General features: G+C 47.4%; 1 protein-coding gene across 1 annotated transcript; it reads left to right on the top strand.

Annotated features, from left to right (window-relative positions):
* Positions 1-1,831: 1,831 nt before the first annotated feature.
* LOC132334748 (zinc finger protein 239-like) lies at positions 1,832-3,315 on the top strand. The gene has a single exon (XM_059860848.1). The coding sequence runs from the start codon at positions 1,843-1,845 to the stop codon at positions 2,833-2,835; it is 993 nt and encodes a 330-aa protein (XP_059716831.1). The 5' UTR covers positions 1,832-1,842; the 3' UTR covers positions 2,836-3,315.
* Positions 3,316-19,843: the final 16,528 nt, after the last annotated feature.

The following is a 19,843-nucleotide window of genomic DNA, read 5'->3' as shown; positions in this document are numbered from 1 at the left end:
CACTCCCAGTATGATCCCAGTATAATGTCAGCACAAACCCAATACAGTCCCAGTCACTCCCAGTATGATCCCAGTATAATGTCAGCACAAACCCAGTACAGTCCCAGTATGATCCTACTATGATCCCAGTACGATGTCAGTACAAACCCAGTACAGTCCCAGTCACTCCCAGTACGATTCCAGTATGATGTCAGTACAAACCCAGTACAGTCCCAGTCACTCCCAGTATGATGTCCATACAAACCCAGTACAGCCCCAGTCACTCCCAGTACCATCCCAGTCCAGCCCAGTCCCTGGCAGCGCTGCCACTGCTGGGATCCCCCAGCCCTGTGTGCGTTCCTCCCTCCCGGAGGTGCCGAGAGGAGCCCCAAGGGCTGGCAGTGCCCAGGCAGGGTCCCCAGCAAGGCCCAGTTTGGATGTGCAGCCCCCAGTTTTCCCAGTTTGCCTCTCCTTTGGCCCGGGCCGGGTTCCCCCCGCCCGCAGCGGCTGGGAGCAGCCGAGAGCCCCGCGCTGCCCATCCCGACCTGTCCCGGCTCCATCCCCGCTCCTTCTGCGGGAACGGGGCACCGAGGGTGTCGCTGCTGCTGGGGGAGGAGGAGGAGGGAGGGAAGGGGAGGGATGGAGGGGGAGAAGGAGGTGGGGTTAGGGAGGGGGAGGAGGGGGGGGAGATGGAAGAGGAGGGATGAAGGCGGAGAGAGAGCAGCGATAGAAGCAGGGAAAGGAGGTGGGGTTAGGGAGGGCGAGGAGTAGGGATAGAAGGGGAGGGATGGAAGAGGAGAAGGAGGTGGAGATAAGACTGCAGAGGAGGACAAGGAGTGGGGATGGAAGGGGAGGAGCGGGAGGAAGAGGAGGGACAAAGGCGGATCAAGGCTGGGCAGACGGAACCATGTGCTCGAGCCCTACCTGAATTCGCAGCCCCCACCTGTGGGATCATCGCCCCCCCCCCATCGCGCAGGTGAGCGGGGAGGGGGAGCTCGGCCCAGATATCCCGGGGGGATCCCTGGGTTGGGTTTTTTGGGGGGATGTTTGGAGAATTAAGAAGTCCAAGGCTTAGTGGAAAAGGCCCCTTGGGGGGACATCGGGAGGTGCCGGTGGTGGCTGCCGGCAGAGGCAGCCTGGAGGAGCAGAGCCCTGTGTCCCCCAGGAGCCCAAAGTGGGGAGCCCAGAGAGGGGGGAGCGCCGCCATTGGCGGGACCCTCAAGAGCTGGAGAGGGGCAGGGGGGACTCCTTGGAGCCCCTGCAGCCCAGAGCAGAGAGTGAGGGGAGAAAGGACCCAGGAGCCCAAACAGCCCTGGCATCCCAAAATAGTGAGAGTGAAGAGGGGGGAGCTTTAGGGATCGCTGGAACTGCCAGCAGCCTGGGGAGGGCAGGCACCGAGGAGAAGGGGGACCCCCAATCCAAGTGTGACCCCCAGCAGCTGGGACAGGGGGGAACCCCGAACACCAGAGGGACCAGGGACAGGGAACTCTTTGGAGGCTTTTTCAGGGCTGAATTTTGGTGTTTGGGAGGTTTTTATGGAGCCCAGGTGGCCTGTGACTTATAGAGATGGACTTGGGCAGAGGGACCTTCAAAATCCACGTGGTCATCCATTGTTTTACCCAAACCAGGATTTCCCATTGCCAGCCCCTGGGAGGCAGTGAGGAAGAGGAAGGTGCCCTGGGACACTGAGGCAGGTGAGGAGGAAGTCAGTGCCCCTTTCCCCCTCTGTCCTGCTCCATCTCCCAGCCCAGCACGGCCCCCAGCTGCAGGACAGCCCTGGGGGGATCTCCTTCCCCTTGCCTGTGCCACGGAGGCAAATCCCATCCTGTTTTTATCCCTCTTCCTCCAGAGCAGGAGCCGAGCATGGAGAGCAGGGAGGACAAATCCCCGGGGCAGAACCTGGTGGAAGAGGCCGTTTTGAGCGGCTCCACGGCGCAGGAACCCAACGGGGAGGAAAAGCCCCGGAGATCCCGCACGAGGAGGGGCTGCAAACGCAGATGGCGGGGATCTGAGGGGGAAAGAGCCAGCCTGGGCCGGGAAGGCGGCCAGAGATGGAGCCAGAGCTCAGAGCTGGTGCTCCATGAGCAGCTCCATGGTGGGGAGAAGCCCCACACGTGTGGGGAGTGTGGGAAGAGCTTCAGGAGGAGCTCCCACCTGATCCTGCACCAGAGGACCCACACTGGGGAACGGCCCTACGAGTGTGGGGAGTGTGGGAAGAGCTTCAGGAGGAGCTCCCACCTGATCCTGCACCAGAGGACCCACACTGGGGAACGGCCCTACGAGTGTGATCAGTGCAGGAAGAGGTTTCAGACCAGCTCCAATCTCCTCAAGCACCATCACACTCACACAGAGGAGAGGCCCTTCCGCTGCCCCGACTGCGGGCAGGGCTTCAGGCGAAATGCCCATCTTGTCACGCACCGACGCATCCACACTGGGGAGAGGCCCCACGAGTGTGGGGAATGTGGGAAGAGCTTCAGCCGGAGCTCCAACCTGATCAGTCACCGGAGAACCCACACAGGGGAGAGGCCCCATGAGTGTGGGGAGTGTGGGAAGAGCTTCAGCCGGCATTCCAACCTGATCCTCCACCAAAAGATCCACACTGGGGAGAGGCCCTACGAGTGTTCTAAGTGTGGGAAGAGGTTTCGGAGCAACTCCCATCTCCTCCTGCACTATCAGATTCACAGAGAGGAGAGGCCCTTCCAGTGCCCTGACTGCGGGAAGGGATTCAAGCACAACTCCACCCTCATCACCCACCGGCGCATCCACACTGGGGAGAGGCCCTACGAGTGTCCCCAGTGTGGGAAGAGCTTCAGCTGGAGCTCTAACTTGACCCGACACCAACGGAGGCACCGGTAAGGGAAGCCCTGCGAGTGCCCCGAATGCAGGAAGAGCTTTGTGTGCTGCTCCAGCTCCATCCCCCACTGGAGGAGCCACATTGGGCAGAGCCCTGGTCCCCCACATTCCTGTGATCCATGTTGGGAACACACCTGGCTGCTTCTCCTTTTGGTCTGGCAATGATTTTCTTGTGCCCCATCTTCATCCCTTAAAACCACCATAAGCATGGTTAAATAAATGAAATTGATCAAAGATATCTAAAGTCCCACCATTTCTCAGATGTTTGAGGAGGAATTTAGGATTTGGGGACACATTCTGTGTGGAGTGCACCTGTTGCTAAAAGGCAGGAATTTGATCTAACCCTTCTTGTGTTGCTAACAACTCCTCCCCTGGCCCAAACCCAAACTCCACCCCTGGCGTACCCTATAAAAACCCCATGGCCCTGCCTTTGCCCTGTTTTTTGGGGTCAGAAATGGATTCTGGAGATCTCTGAAACCAAGACCTGTCTTGTTTGTTTCCGGCACCGGCAGCTGCAGCCTCCCTGGGCACCATGAACTCTGCAGAATGGGGGCAGCCAGTGAGGACAGGTCCTGGATTGCAAGATAAGTGTGTGTTGTGTTTGCCATCTGTCAGAGGTGGGGCAGTTATCTTCTGTGCATTGGGCAGTTTATCTCTTCCACAACCATTCCTCCCTCCAGGAGATATCTGCTGTTAATGGGCCATTAATTTACAGGAGAGTGAACGTGTTTTTCACAGGCAGCTTCACAGAAACTGGAAAACGTGGGGGTTCCCAGGAGGGGGCACCGCTGATCCAGGGCATCGAGGTGCTGCCTGCAATTGTCCATAACCACCCCTAAGGAGCCTCCAGGGCTTCACCCTCCATGAGCTGCAGAAGACGTGTCAGGAAAGGTGACAAGAGCCCGTGGAATGGTCCTTGTTGCAGGCAGATTAGCCACTTGCAGCTCTTCAAAACTCCCTCCTTTAAAAAAACGAAAAAACTGAAATCGTTCCTAAATGTGAAAACCACATTCACTCTCCTGTGAAAATGTAAAAAGTTTAATAAAGGACAATGGGAGACCAGGACCATGGAGCAATGGTTATTATGGCCTGGTGCATCTTGGCACTCAGCCAGGAGCACCCTGTTCCCTTCGGGGATCCCCCTGAAATACCTTTTCCCTTACATCAGCCTGTTGCATATTCATAGACCCTCATGCATATCCATAAACTACTTCACATATTCCAGGAATGATTTTACATGGCCCCTCCTTGGGTCTGCCTTTTCAGAGCATGTGTGTTTCTTGGCTGTGGTTTTGGCTCCTTCTCTTTATCACCTCCAGTTTTTGGGCCTTGGTCCACTCTGCCTTCAGACAGGGAGTGCTGATAGTTGGCAGATCTGTGCAGGTGTCCTCATCCTGTGTGCATTGGATGTTATCCCATCCCAGCAGGAATTTTAACACAAGCAGCTATTTCATGAAGCTTAATTAACAACAGAAATAAAAGCTGTATCTTTACAACAAAGTTGCTTTAACATCGCAGATATAAAATCCATTTTAATATTTGCTAAAAGCCACTATTAGAAGATGTATCCATAACATTGCCCATATCTTTCCTTACCCTTTTGTTCCCAAGTGTGCAGCAAGGAGTGAAAACTGCCAGCATGGCACGGGGTTGCTGCCATCTCTCCATCACCCTGTGTCCCTTTCCTGTAAGAGCCTGAATGAGAGATGAGGGGCTCCAGGCAGCTCTCCAAAATGCAGTTTATTGTATCCAAGATGTTACAGCAGTCCAGGGTCTGGTGACAGAGCCTGTGCCTCCAGCTGTCAGCTCCAGCTGCAGACAAGCCTGGGGACCCTTTAGCTTTGGTTATAGTGCATTAAATACTCTGCTTTGCTGAGCATCTTAATACAGTAGAACCAGTCATTACCTTTACTTTTATCTATAGCCTATCATAACTCCTGTAATTACCATATTCATATTACTATTCTCCAGTCACTAAAAGTTAGTACCTTACAGTTTAAGCTAGAAGTTATTTTTCAGTTTTCTTGCAATGGAAAATTCTGAGACCTTTTTTCTATTTGCAGTATTGACAGTCTTGTTTGCCTATGGAATCTTTTTGCTTGGTAAAAACATCTTCTTGTTTGAGGTGGGTTTATCCTTTGCTCTAAGCCATAAAAACCCCTTGTAAGTAGCACACCCTTTGCCTTAGTTACCCAGTAAGACTGGCCCAGCACTTCTTTTCTTCTATATCAAAACTTGCTTTCATTTCTATTCCTTCTTCAGATTCTGCATTCACAAATCTTTCTGTCATGCACACATATCTGTTAAAGTTTCTTGTCGAACTTTCATCCTTCCCAACACTCTGTGCCACCCTGTCTCTCTTTTCCTGAGGGCAGAACAAGGGACAGAATCCATCCAGAGGTGACACGGGAGCGCTGCTGTCCTCTCTCCGTTCTGTGTCCTCCTCCCCCCCATCTTTCCATGTTCCCCTTTCCTGCCTGTCACTGCTGAGTCAGAAATGACATGGATAAATGAGTGACACACTCCATGCATCTTCAGAAAGCCAAAAATCATCTTTATTAGGAGACGCATTTTTTTATACTCAGTCCTGATTTCGGTGGACCTGATTGGTTATTTTACATTTCACACAATTGGCTAATTAAGAAAACCCCTTGGGGTAAAAATCCATGAGGAAAACAATTGTCACAAACACCACCTGCGAGGTTGTTCAGAATTCTTCATCTCCAGCTCCCTAATGTTTCCCAGATGGATCCATGGGAAATCTGACCTGGATTGTGTATCCACACCTACCCGGGAAGGTGACGGCCGCGCCGTCCCGGGCCCTCCCTCTAGAAATGGCGCTTACCACGCTGTTTAAGGTTCCCCTTTTTCCTGCCCAAGTCCTTCTTTTCCTGTCCCCAACCTCCCCTTCCCCCCTGCTGTTGGAACCCAGGGCACAGGGAATGTCTCCCTGCCTGTCCTGAGAAGTCCTGATCCCCAAGAGATCACTGCTTTTAACTTTTGTCCATGGAGAAAGCTTCCAAGACTTTGGGATGAATTGGAATCTACGAGTGTGTGAAATAGAGATTAGTGTAGTTTATCACAGGGTGAAAGAGAGCTTTGGGGTTTTCAGTATGAGGGTGGATAGAAGACAAGACAGAGGATTTTGGGCGTTGCCTGATCTCCTTCTCGTTCTTCATCTCCTCCATTTTCTGTTGTGTTGGGAGCACAGGGTGATTGGTTGGAAAGAGCTGCAATGCAGATGCTGAGTGGCAGACAAAGAATTAGTTACTGGTAGAAAGGTAAAAATAAAATGCGTTCTAAGAGTTAATTAGGCAAAATGATTTTAAAAGACCTTGAACCTGTGTGTCCTGTGACTTTTGGTGCCTTCTCTTTGTATGCTAAGTCTGGTGTGCAGATGGGGTGCTGAACTTTTGGTAAGAGAAAAATAAACAACAGCCTGAAGACTGAAAAAACCAAAGGTCCCGTTTTTTTCTCAATCCTGGCACAGAACTTTTTAGGGGTGTCCCCATCAGGGGATCCTCAGGGGGGGTTCACACCTCCCTCCTTCCCCCCCTTCCTGCCCCGCTGCTCAGCCCCGCTCCAAGCCCTGCACCCGGGGCCCTCGCCACTTCACAAAAGGAACCAAAATTACCCCAAATCCACCCAAAATTACCTCAGAACCCATCCTGAGGGGCTCTGGGGGAAATTTGAGGGGAGTTTTGAGGGGATTTGGGAAGATTTTGGCTGGGTTTGAATCCTTCACCCGCTTGGGCATCCACAAGGTACTAAAACCACCCAAAATTTCCTCCAAATTAACCCAAAATCCACAAAAAGTCGACCCAACAACCAGGCGGTTGGGGGGAAAATTTGTGGGGTTTTGAGATTTGGGGGGATTTTGTCTGGGTTTGAATCCTACACCAAATTTTGTGTCCAGGAGGTACCAAAACCACCCCAAATCCACCCAGAATTGACCCAAAATTACCTGAAATTCACCCAAAATTACCTCCAAATCCATCCTGAGGGGTTTTGGGGTAGATTTGGAGGGATTTTAGGTTGGCATTTTGAGTGGATTTGAATCCTATGCCCACTTCAGCATCCACAAAGTACCAAAATCCCCCAAATCCATCCAAAATTACCTGAAATGAATGAAAAATTCATCCTGAGGGGGTTGGGGGGAGGTTTGGTGGGGGGGGTTTAGGGGTTTTGGGGGGGATTTAAGGGGGCTTTTTGGCAGTCATCATCATCCAAAAAACAACACCCCCTGCCAAAGCCGAGACCAAACCCTAAAGACTGTGCCCCTTGTGAAGAGGAGTTCAAAGAACTGCTCCCCTTCTGGGGGGAAGATCAAAAGCCAGAGGAGACTAAAATACTAACTCATTAGGTTAAAACGTATTCATTTAATCAAGTATCATCATTTCTGTTATTTTATCCTTTGTGATTAAGTCTCAAATGCTTTCCTATTCCTTGTTAATTTAGCTGAATGATATTCATTTTGGTTTTGTAAACTATTAAGTCATATTCTTGATGTTATATATGGGGTCCCATATGTCTAATTTAATAAACCACAAACTTAAAATTTAGCAGCAGTTTTAACTGAGATAAAACAATACAATCAAATAGATTCCAGTAGTTACAAAAAGAAATTTGGCAGTGGTTTGGATAAAGCATAACCAAAACTGCTCAGGGTATGGGGAGGGCTTCCCACCCTGCCTGATGTGCAAAAGGCAAAAGGATCCAAATACAACTTATGTACTGTGGGCTAATACATATTCATCAATGTTTTCCTGTAAATCTCCTCCTGTTTCTGCTTCTTGAAATCTACATCACCACACTCACAGCACATGCTCCCGCTGTGGCTAAGGGGGCTTCTGGCTCTCTGGGGCTCTCCTTGGAGGAAGGCCAACAGTCTTCCTCACTGTCCTCTGAACAACCTGACAGGCTGTGCATGTGCCCCAAGTCCTGTGTTGTGTAAGTAAGCACTATGCTCCAATTAAGCCTTTTTATTTTATAGAAAAGAACACTCTTTTAGACTCCCTGTCTGGAATTGTCCCAACGTTATTCATGTCATGGCCGATCCTGTCCTGGGAGTTGTCTTAACTTCGTCTTGATGCCAATTCTGACTTGGGAGTCTTCCTAACTTTTGTTCATCAAGGCCAATTCCAATCTCCTGTATCCTGTTTCCCACATGTATCATCTACAAAGAAACCCATCTGCTTCATACTATGAATCACATATACCTTTCCAATTTTCTTCCCAAAATATTGATATAATTACAATTTTGTTAGCACAAACCACATCCATTTATCACAATTTCCCCCATCTTCTCTTTGGATAATATTAACTCATGCTTTTTATTAAAGACTGAATTTTGGTATCTTCTACATCCCACAAATCCATGTTTTCACACTCCCTCATTTCTCTTTTTGATCAAATTTGATACATGTTATTTTACCTATGCAGGAAATAAAACATGGTATAGAACACAATAGAGTCCAGCTGGTATAAACCACCAGATTTTGTTAGCACAAATCATATCCATTTATCACAACAGGCCAAAAGCTTGGAAAAGGATGAAAGAAATGCTCCGATGACGACGATAACAAAAAAAAACCCAAAATAATTTATCTTTGACAGCAAATGAACACGGGCTGCCCTCCAGCCCCCCGAGCCTGGCAGGCCGAGCGGTGCCGTTCCCATGGCATGAGGTGCTGGCAGCCTGAGGAGAGAAACCAGAGAGCCACGGTCAGTCGCAGCAGGCTCCTGTCCCCCTGTCCCGCCGTGGCCTGTGCCTGGGCCAGGCTGCTGGCTGTGCTTAGAGCCCAAACCTCCAGTCCTAGTCTCTGTTTTTAGAGAAGGGCAACGTGGCAGGCACCGTTCCACCTCCTCTGCTTAATCACGGCACAGCAACTCCTCAGCAGCTGCAAGAGCGGGATGCCCGTGTGCCCACTGCCGCCTGCCCAGAGCCCTTCTGCCAGCCGAGCTATGGAGCTGGGTGCCCACCTCTGGAGAGCTGCTGCCAGGAGAGGAGCCGATCACGCACCAGGTCCTCGTCCTTCTGAAAGGGGCTGTCCCTGCAGACCGTGGCCCCTGGGGTAGTGCTGGCACTGGACGTGCTCCACAGACGCTGCAGGCGCTTCCCCATCCGGTCTGGGCACCAGGTGTAATCCTCCTGGGAAAAAGAGAGAACAATTGCATGGAAGTCAATTCAAAACAAGACCTGGAAACAAGAAAAAGCACAAAGCCTGTCACTGTTTCACAGGCCTGAGGAGGGTCTGACCGCTCCATGAGAGAATTACACCTGCCCACAGGTGGGGAAAATCCCCACCTTTCCTCCCGTAAACGCACCCCCCATCCACACAGATGGATGCTTTTGTCAGGCTGGCTGCCCCTGCCTCAGCCCGTGCCAGTCTGGCTGGCAGAAGCTGTCAGCAAGGCCAGCAGCCGGCTCCCTTTCCACAACTGCAAGCAAGGGATGTTGTTTCATATATAAATTTGTGTATGATTGTAACCTAATCATTGTAGTACACATTACTAGTCTCCCTAAAATAGTATATAAGTGCTTGTATCCCACAATAAAATCGGATTCTGATCCCTGAGTCAGTCTCCCCGTCTCTCTCCATTGCCGACACTTCCCTGATAAAGAACTGTTATTCCTGCTCCCATGTTGTTACCTGAGAGCCCCCTTTAATTTCAAATTTTTAGCAATTGAGAAGGAAAGGGTTTACATTTTTCCATTTCAAGAAAGGCTCCTGCCTTCCTTAGCAAACACCTGTCTTTCCAAACCAAGACACAGGAGCCACCTGTATTATACATGGAAATACTTCACACGAAAAACCAAGAGCCTCAAAAAGGCAAAACAGCTTGGTAATTTGTAGAAAGTAACTCTGATCAGAAAAAAAAATGTGTGAATAGATTGGTCTAAAGATGACATTCACAATTTTCCTGGGGACATTGTGCACTGTACTGTAGCAGGGGACAGCCACTGGACATAGACAGCAGGATAACTGGATATGCTTTTCAAACTTATTCTTAGTATTCATTGAATTATTCATTGAATCCTCATCCTTCTGTACACTTCAGCTCTGTTGTAAACTTCAGAGACATTTTTTCACAAGCTTCTAACAAGTTACTCTGGATCCATAATTCCTGAGACCAAATGGAGACCAAATGCCAAGTGGGATTACTCTTTTCAAAGCCTGGAGTCACACAGAATGAAGCAGCACTTAAATCATCCTGTGCATCCCATACACATAACAGTCCAGTCACTGACCATCTGCAATAATTTTTTTTACTTTTGCTACAAATTACCTTCAAGAATAAGCTACAAATAATATCTTGATCTGGTTTAAATTCAGGGACGGCACTGCAATTGCCCTAAAAAATTCTAAGGGAACCTAGTGCTGTTGCAGTAATACAAGAGAACTGTAAGTGTGTATTACTAGTTGTTATTCATAATAGGCAAAAATGGCTCAGATCAGCTTTGCCAAGCAAGAAACAAGTCATGCAGAGTTGAAATGATGGAGTTGGGACAGTGTAGCCAGTCTGCTTTTTGTGAGAGATGCTCTTAAGCAGTGGCTGTAGTAATGTACTCATCTCCTGTAACTTTGCTCCTTGTGATCTACTGTCCACCTCAGCAACTTTTTCTGCTCTTTTTTTTTTCTTTATTTTTTTCAGCTGAGTACCAAAAGGAAACACAGAACTGCAATGTTGCTACCAAATTAATAGATTTTTTTTTCAAACTAAAAAATACTCACAGCTTTTAGAAAACACATCAGAAGTGTTGGAAAGTATAAACAATACAAGGTATTGAACAGGATTTTTACATAATACTACATCAGCCAAACAAATGGATAGTAAGGCTTGAGGAACAAGGATGTAATTAATGTTTTATTAAAAGTGCTTCTTTTGTTCTGTGTGTGGTAACTGTCATCACCCTGATGTAAATACTTCACAATCTATTCAAATTTTCCTAGGCTGTATTATTTTGCAATCAGCTATGATTTTTTAAATTTCTCTTGTACCCATCACTGAATTATCTGAGCACAATCTCCAAACAAGACATATGGTAAAGTAGCAAAGGGCTGCAATAACTGAGCAGCCAACAGGATAAGCCACACTGGCACCTATTGGCTTTGCCAAATCCTCTGTGAGTGCTTTCGTTTCTTTTCCTCTTTGGTTTAAAATGCAACACAATTTCATTACTTCTGATGGCTCACCTCTGAAAGAAAAAGGCAGTAGCTGTTTTTGGTAGGGTAAGTTGCATTTGCAAATTGGCTCACCTCCTTGGCAGCAGAACTGCATTTTTTCTTATCAAAGCTGCTCCTCAGCTTGAGTGGGGAGAAGGTGCAAAAGGATGAGAGAGGCTGGTGGAGCTCTGATGGTCTGAGGATGCAATGGTGCAAAGAGCTGGAAGGTGAAATACCTTTTCTTGAGTTCAGGGTCATTAGGGAAAGGGAGTGTGTGCCTGAAAGCTCAGTTCTGTCAGCCATATTCACCGAGTAAAAGGCTTTTTTCCTGCACTTGTGTGTGTGGCCAATGCCAAGGGATGGCAGCTCTTTCTGCTGTGGGGGCATTGCAGCCTCCAACTGCAGAGTATGCAAACAGAGCTGCACTGAAATGTGTTCTCCAGGGCTCAGTTTTGGGGCTGGTCCTGGTTAACTTCTTTATTGCCTGGTTAACTTCTTTATTGATGATCTGGAGATGGAGATTGAGAGCACCCTCAGTAAATTTGCAGATGCCCAGTTGGGTGGGAGTGTGGATCTGCTGGAGGACGGGAAGGCTCTGCAGTGAGACTTGGACAGACTCGATCAATGGGCCAAGGACAAGGCCATTGAGGTTCCACAAGGCCAAGTGCCACATCCTGCAGGTCACCAGCCGCCTCAGTGTGAGCCAGAGTGTGCCCAAGGGGGCAAGAGGCCAATGGCACCTGGCCTGGATCAGCAGCAGTGTGGGCAGCGGGACCAGGGCAGTGCCTGCCCCTCTGTGCTGGGCACTGCTGAGGCCACAGCTCGAGGGCTGTGCCAGCTCTGGGCCCCTCGGGAAAAAGGACATTGAGGGGCTGAGTGTGTCCAGAGAAGGGCAGCAAGGCTCACAAAGGCTCTAGAAAACATGTCCCATGAGGAGTAGCTGAGGGAGCTGGGTTTGTTCAGTCTGGAGAAGAGGCTCAGGAGGGACCTCACCGCTCTCTCCAACTCCCTGACAGGAGCGTGCACTGAGGGGGGGCTGCTCTCTTCTGCTGGGCCTGCACTGAGAGCCAGAGGAAGTGGCCTCACGTTGAGAGGAAATTCAGGTTAGACTTTAGAAAAAAAATTGCACTGCTCAGGTGTTCAGGCCTGGGAATAGGTTGGCCAGAGGGGTGGTGCAGTTGCCATCCCTGGAGGTGTTAAAGAGACCTCTGGATCTGACACTGGCAAATGGTTTAGTGGTCTGTGTTTGAAGTGTCAGAGCTGGGCTGACGTTGAACGGATGCTCTTCAAGATCTCTTTCACCCCTGACGGTTCTACAATTCCAAGCGCTTCCCGCCTGGCTGAGGGGAAGGCTCAGGGCTGTCCCGAGTCCGAGGGCGGCCGTGCCCTGACGCGCTGGGGCGGCGTCTCCTGAGGGGCCGGGTCGGGCTCTGCCCTCAGCTCCGCGAGATCCCAGATCAGCCCGGCGGGGCCTCCGCTGTCCTTCAGCCCGCAGATCCCACCCCTCAGCCCGCAGATCCCACCCCTCAGCCCGCAGTTCCCACCCCTCAGCCGGACAGCGCTCGGCAGCGGGCACCCGCCTCGCCTCGGGGTCTGCCCGGAGCCACCCGCACCACTGGATCACAGGTACCCGAGCCGTGCCCCATTTCCCCCCTCGGGACTCCCCAGCCTTCCCACAGAAGGCTGCTGTTTCATCTTTAGACTGTTGCCTTCCAACCCCCACCCCCCCACCCCGCTCTTATTTTAAATATGTATATGTTCTTTCCCTTTTATATTTGGGCTGATCTGGGTGCTTGCTAAGGCTTCAGAGGGGAGCTCTGATAACGAGCTGTAAATCACTCACGGCCCATCTGAGGAGGAGGGTGCGAGGGAGCTGAAATAGGCCAGGACAGCCCCAAGTCCTGTTCCACAGCGCAGCGTCCTCACGGCCTCAGCTGCTGCTGTGGGGTTTGGTTTCCACAGGACGCCAACAACCCGCACTTCTCCCCTCTGGCCTTTGCTCCCTGGGTTTCGAAGGATAAGTCCTGCCCAGGCTGGCTGGTCTACTGACCGTGCCAGCCATGTGCTCTGGTGCTGCTGAGCACACACATTGACAGATCTGCACTTCTCCAGGAGTGGTTTCTGAGATTTAAAGCAATGTTACTGGGTTGTTTTCCATAACTGATGGAGAAGAGTTTTAGATGCAACATTTGCCAGCTGTTTGTGTAAGCAAATCTAGTTGTTTGTCTTTCCACCTTGCTCTGTGATGCAACAACCGAGGTGAGCTATTTGAATCTAATTAAGGTAGGCCGGTTTATAAATACTATTTTGCGTACCTCCTGTAGGTTGCAAAAGTCAAAAAGATGCAGGTAAAGGTCAAGATGTGTCCTTGTATACATCCAGTTTTAAACCCCTTGTGCTTCTTATATTGCATAATTGTATAAACATGTATTAAATGAAACTCTTCTGAAAAGCAATTAGCTCCAGAGCGAACTCATTTTTACAGGCTTCCTTTTGTTTTGGTGGGTTGTGTTTTTTCTTAGGCTGGCAGGGTGATGGCAGTAGGACAAAAAGAGGTGAGGAAGGCTGGCAAGCTTTTCCTTGTTGTGGCAGGGTTGGGTTTGCAGGAAATGAAATGCATGTCTGTTATCACTTCTGAAAGGCTGCAGGGAGATGACCTCTCTCAATTCTCCTCTCTAAGGGAAGCAGCAAAGGAATGGGGGCAGTCAGTAACTCCCAAGAGAAAGCAGGGCTGGCTGCTTTCAATGGATGGATGCACAGTGATGACAAGGATTCTGCTTTGAGCCTTTGCTCCACTTGGAGAAGGAAAATGAATCCATTCTTAAGCTGCATTTGCCACTGATTTAAAGTTTCTACCTGGAGCTAAGTCATTTTTGGAGAAATTGTAAGAGGTTACTGTGATGCTTGCATCAACCTTCTCTGTTTGGGACTTGGGGCGTGTTTGAGGGAGCATCTTTGTGCCTCCAAAGCTGAATGTCACTCTGCTGCTCTGCTCTCAGAGGCTGCCCTGTGGGGTTTGTGAAGAAGCAATGCTGTGGGGTTTGGTGGGTTGCATGGTTCATGGAATGTGGCAATGTCTTTGGGGAATTTCAGTGGGTTCTCCCTGTAAGGAACATGTCTCTGTGCTCACTGCCCTGGGTTTGATCAGTGCTGCCAGAACAATGCTGATGGTTTAGTGGCTCCTTGAGCAGCAGGAGGCCGAGTGTTTTAGAGTGTTCACCCCCTAAGTAACATGACTTGGTCTTAGTGCCAGTTGTTGGCTGATGGCAAAGGTGGCCACTCTTGTAAGGAAAGTTGGATCAGCTTTGTTGTGATCAGTGACACAGAGCAGGGGATGTTCTTTACTGACAGTGCCCCTCAGGGGTAACATGGAATGACCTGATTTCTGCAGAATGTGCACTCTCAAAAGATGATCACCTGGTGGTTACAAATGCAGGGCTGTTATCAAAGACTGTATTTCCAAAGGAAAACTCTGCAATACAACAATACATTCAACCGTGTGTGTGTGAGATGACAAAGTAAAAGCAGAAAACTGGGAAAAGTGCATTTTAGAAAAATGATGTTGTTTCTACTGCATATATTATAAACACTGCTAATCTGAACAGAACTGAAAAAACTTTTTCCTTGCTGTTGTAGAACAAGAACAGAGATTAAAAAAAAGGAACACTCAAAAGGTGCAGATAAATCAGTGTGGTAAGATATCTAATATAATTTGTCATTATAATCTGCATCAATTTTACAAAGTTTTAGTAGACTGTGATAGGCCTGTTGTGGGGTGGTGAGCAGTTGGGAGAACATGTTTTTTCCTAGTTTCCACATTTTGGATACTGTATTGGATATGCAAAGGGTAAATCCAATGTCAAACCTGCACACATAGTAAAACACACCACCACAAAGTCACTTTTTTGTTTTTAATTTGCTAATATTTATCCACATTTTTATTGTATTTTAACTTCTTTAAGAACCCTCAGACCTTGTAAGGGTTTACTGTTAACAATACCTTCTGTCACTGTTAGAAATAATTATCATCTAAGTCTTTTAATGATACCCCAAAGACTAAGAAGCAGATTTTCCAAGTCTGTTTTCCCACCCAGGGTTGTGTGTAGGTGCCCAGAGTATATTTTGTGTTCTGTCTCCACCCACCTGACTGAGGGCTCTGCTGCTGTGCTGCATGGTTTATGTCTCCTGTACCTCAGTACCACGGAGCAGCCTTGTGCTCTTGGACTCTTTCCTTACTACTCCACAGATTTTCAACTGCACCCTGAATTTTATTTGCACTCTGAATACTTTAATGGCTCTGTATTATTTACACTTAATGCACCTTGCAATTGTGAATTTAACATTTAGTAGTTTACATCAGACTTACTAAGAGTTACTAGTAATGAAAGGCCAGAAATATTAAAAGGAAGCTATTACTCTGCAAAGGAGCTCATGCTCAAATAACAAAGGATGGACAGAAATATTTCTAGGTTTGTTATTGGTGGCTGAATAGAAGTGATGTAGCTCCATTTTGGCTCACTTCCCCCCCTTTTTTAAAATACACCTACATACTGCATTTTGACAGGTTTATTCTAATACTGACTAGATTAATAGAGAGAAAAGATAACAACTTTAATGAAGCTTTTTGTGTTTGCTCCTAGATATGAAAACAGATCTGACCTTACTGCTGGAATGCCTTAAATCTCAGTTGGATTGCCCTCTGTCTCAGCAGGAGGCTGTGGTCACTGTCTATTCCATTTGCCAACAAAACAGTAAGAAAGGCTTTTCCTTAGAAACAATGCAGGCATTTATGTTCACCATATATGCCAAGGAACTGGTGGGCACTGTAAAAATGTCTAAAGGACATAAGGCTTGAGATGTTGGAAAATCATAGAAGCCTTTCATTTTGCAGAGAAACAGAAGCAAAAGTTTCTGTTCTTTTTTCCTCTTGTAGGTGAAGCGAGCGAATACTTTGGAGAAATTGGTGGTTTGATGTTTAAAAATAACCTTGCCAAGTCGAGTGCTCATTCCATCGTAAAGGAAGCAGCTTTATTTACATTGGGGATTATTCTAGAGAGTAATGGCAATAAAAATAACACTGTTTGTATTTCTGAGTGTGCTATGGCCCCCTGTCATTACTTGTGCTCCTGCTTTGTCTCCATTTTCTTTTGGTCTCACAAAATGAGACTACAAGATTGTCAGTTGGAGCAAGGGCAGGGAAGGTGCCCCAGTTGCCCTTTCCATCCCCAGATTTGATCTGTGCCTTGCTGACTTGTGCACACAGGGTATCTTTAAGTTACCAGACAGCTGCACTCCCCCTGTCCCTCAGCAGCAAGTGTTCAGTGACTCCTGGATTGTTCCAGAGCTTGCCAGGGTCCTGCTTGGTGTAGAACTCACTGCAGGGGGAAGCCCTCAGGCACTTCATAGTCCTGCCCTGTCTCTGCTCCCCACATACTGGCCACAACTGAAACTTAATAATTTAGGATGATGAGTAGCTTACTTGAGGTTTTCACTTCTTGTTTTCAGTGTCTTGTCAACAGACACTGTTGACAAGTACACTGTCTTGTGTACTTCTGAGTTGCTTGAAGAACTCATTTTATTTTGAATTAAAAAGGATTCTGATGTGAACTTGAAAAGAATGTCTGTTTCTGTCATCTTAGTACTGGTGTCAAATAATGGTAAGTTGGTTTTTTTTTCTGTGTTACAACAACACTCCTTTTCTATTTGCCAATCTGCAGTCCAAAATTTGGAATATGCAATAAGCAATGTTGTGGTGAAGTGAATTTATAAAGATGAATGTTTGCATGTAACCGAACCTGAATTGTCGAAGTAGGTCATTGCTCACTGGGATTTCCTTAAACAGCAGAACGTGGTTTAGTTCTAAGAAGAGAGTTTGCAAATGCAAACCCATAGTTTCTGAGAGTGTCTAGAAAGAGAGAGACATAGAAAGGTTATTTACCAATATGTTGATATGATTTTGTATTTCCTTGTGGGGAGGGTATGTGCTTAGGAAAGGGAATGTATGTATGTAAATTCAACTTGCTGTTAAGATTTTGTCTGCAGTTGCATTTGTCTCTGGAGTCTTGTGTGTGTTCTCTTTTAGAAAATGGGCAAACCCATGTCAGAGACACAGGCTGCATCAGCCTGCTGCTGCAGTTGTTCAGGTGAACAGGGTTGCAATTCAAACAGGCAAATAGTAGGCTGGTTAGCAGCTATGTTTCCTTGACTGTCTGGGACTTGTTTGCATTTCATTAACAGAACAACTCTCTCCACATCTGAGAAGAATCTGTCAGCTGAAAACACTGATCCCTGCTATCAGCTCTGGTCCTCAGTGTGCAGCACTCTCTGTGCCTGTGTCAACAACCCCAGAATGGGACGTGTTGCTCTGAAAATTGTGGAAGAAGTTCAGAGATATTCTCCAAATTGGTAACACTTTGGTTTCATTTTTACTGTTCAGCTGAAGTTGATTTCATTGTGTTTTGATTTGGGGTAATTTGTTTTTACTTTTCCAGAAGATAATCAGAACATTTGCTGTGGGGTTTTTCCCTATGCCAAAGGGTGGCTCGAGAGTTGCACAGAGCCTGAGATAGTTCATCCCATCTGTTCATTTCTTGGTCTCACAGTTGCAAACAACTGGAAGTGCAGCTCAAGCTTTACACAGCTTTGCATTTGAGAAAAGGAAGTTTAATTCGAGAGCTAAATGGGTTTTTCTTTCTTGTCAATCTCTACAAAGTCATTTGCTGTTCTTCCCACTTTTACTCTGACCACTGTACTCCACCATCTTTACTTACACTGTGCTGTGCTCAAGTCCACAAATAGCCACAGTCTGCTTACATTTGATAGGGTCAGTAAAACTGCTGGGAGCTGTTCTGATTAAAAGTGTGTCTAAATTAAAGTCCTTGTGACATGACTGAAAACAATGACTTAGGTAGAACTCAGGCATGATGTTTGCCATTTGTGTGCACATATCAGGGTCATGTTTTCCTGGAACTATTTTATCTGCAGTTACTGCATTTCTTGAGATTAATGTATCTCCAGCTTCTGTTTTATCAGAAATGTAATGACTGACACATGCACAGAAAAACTCTGATGGACTTACTTGGTGAAATGCTAAAAGAATTTGCAGACTCTGTTGCTTAAATCACATTTTTTTCTTTTTTCCACTGAGCAGATGTGCAGAAATCTTTTGTTTCTATTGGAGGATTGGATACATTATCCAAAGTCCTCCTTGAGCTTATGCCTGATTCCTGTTTGTGTCACTCCAGCATGAAACTTGCAGTGGTAGTAACAAAGACTCTGGATGCCTGTATTGCTACTAACTGTGAGTGGAAAGACATTTTTGATCTATGGCAATTTTAAAATGCTATTTTTAAAGTCTTGTGCTGGTGGAAAAGTTGCAGAAATGAATGCTTAAAGGCAGTTAAGTTCTCCACATCCCAGTGGATGTTGCGATGCTTTTTAAAACTCAGAGGTGTAAGTGGGGAGTGATTCAGTTCATCTGAGGTGGATTACTGTCCCATTGTTGCTCAAATGAATGCAGTGAAATTTAAACCCAACTGAAAATTAAAATTGAGATGCTCCTGCCCGTGCTGGGTAAGTAAAGCTGAGCTCTGGGCCTGGATTTGACCAGTCAGTTTGGATCCTGGAGTTGTGCCTATGGCTGAATAATAAATTGTGTAGCTTTAGGAAGCTTTAGTCATTTAGAGGTGGAGCTGAACGGACGTGGTGTTTCTGCAGAGCACACTCTGCTCTGGTTTGCTGGCCGGGTACTGCTCTCCTGATGAGGTTTTGTGTTTTCCACAGAAGGTTTGCAGAAACCTGTGATCCTGACGAGCCTGTGCTGTGGCCGTGGTTGCTGTACCTCACACTTCTGCCATAAGAGCTTCAAATGGAAGTTGCCAAAAGTTGAAAAGCATCAGCCTGCACTAGTTGTGAGGGTAGTTTCAGCTCAGTTGGGTGTGACAGGACTGGGCCTCAGCGTGGATGCTCTAGCAGTGGTGTTGCCAGTGCCAGGAAGGGCTTGCCCCCTGCTCTTTTTATGGCAGATACTCTGCGTGTCAAAGCTTATTCAACTCTCTCTGGCTCCATGCTGGAGCTGATCAAGGACATGGAGAAACTCAGCAAGGATCTCCAGAAGCTGCACAGTGCAAAGCCCTCCTCATCAGGGAGGATGAGGGCTTTGCACTCAGATCTTCTGATCAGATCTTCTGCCTCCTCTCCGTGGAGCACAGGCTGGGAGGATGGGCAGGACTGGATTTGGGAGCAGCACAGGAGGGGTGGGGTAATCTGAGCTGTTCAGGGTGGAGCAGGGCAGGGCTGAGCAGGCCCAAGGCTTTGAGGGCTCTGTACAGTTCCCTCCAAACCCAGCATTTGATCCTTGGATATTTCCTGTACACTCACAATCGACTTTCTTTTCCTTCCAGTCATTTTAACCAACAGCTGCCATGAGTGTTGTCTTGGCAAAGTATCCCACTGTGTCAGAGCTGCTGAAGCTGCTGTCCAATGAGACACTGAGCACAGGAGAAAAAAATCAGTATTATTCTAACAATTGGACACTGTACTGAAGTTTGTGGTAAGATTTGCTTTTTCTTTTTCCTGTCTGTCAGCTTCTCCTAAATTCTCATCCACTGACTCCTCCTGTGGTGTCACTTCATCAAGACTGGAACATGATAGAGAGTTCAGTTAAATAATACAATGTCAGTATTTGGACAAAAAGTTTTCTAGGAAGTTCCATCTTTAAATTTTAAAGCTTGTTAGCAGGAAGTGTCTTTAGTAGCTTTGAAAAGTAGACTAAATATGCAAGAATTCAGAGCTGGGTTTAGGTGTCACAGGAAATAATTAATCCAGACCTGAAAGCTCCTACC

This window comes from Haemorhous mexicanus, chromosome 16, assembly GCF_027477595.1.
Source record: "Haemorhous mexicanus isolate bHaeMex1 chromosome 16, bHaeMex1.pri, whole genome shotgun sequence".
NCBI classification, from domain to species: Eukaryota; Metazoa; Chordata; class Aves; order Passeriformes; family Fringillidae; genus Haemorhous; species Haemorhous mexicanus.
Note: the sequence above shows the minus strand (reverse complement) of the source record. Positions and strands in the feature narration are given on the sequence as shown.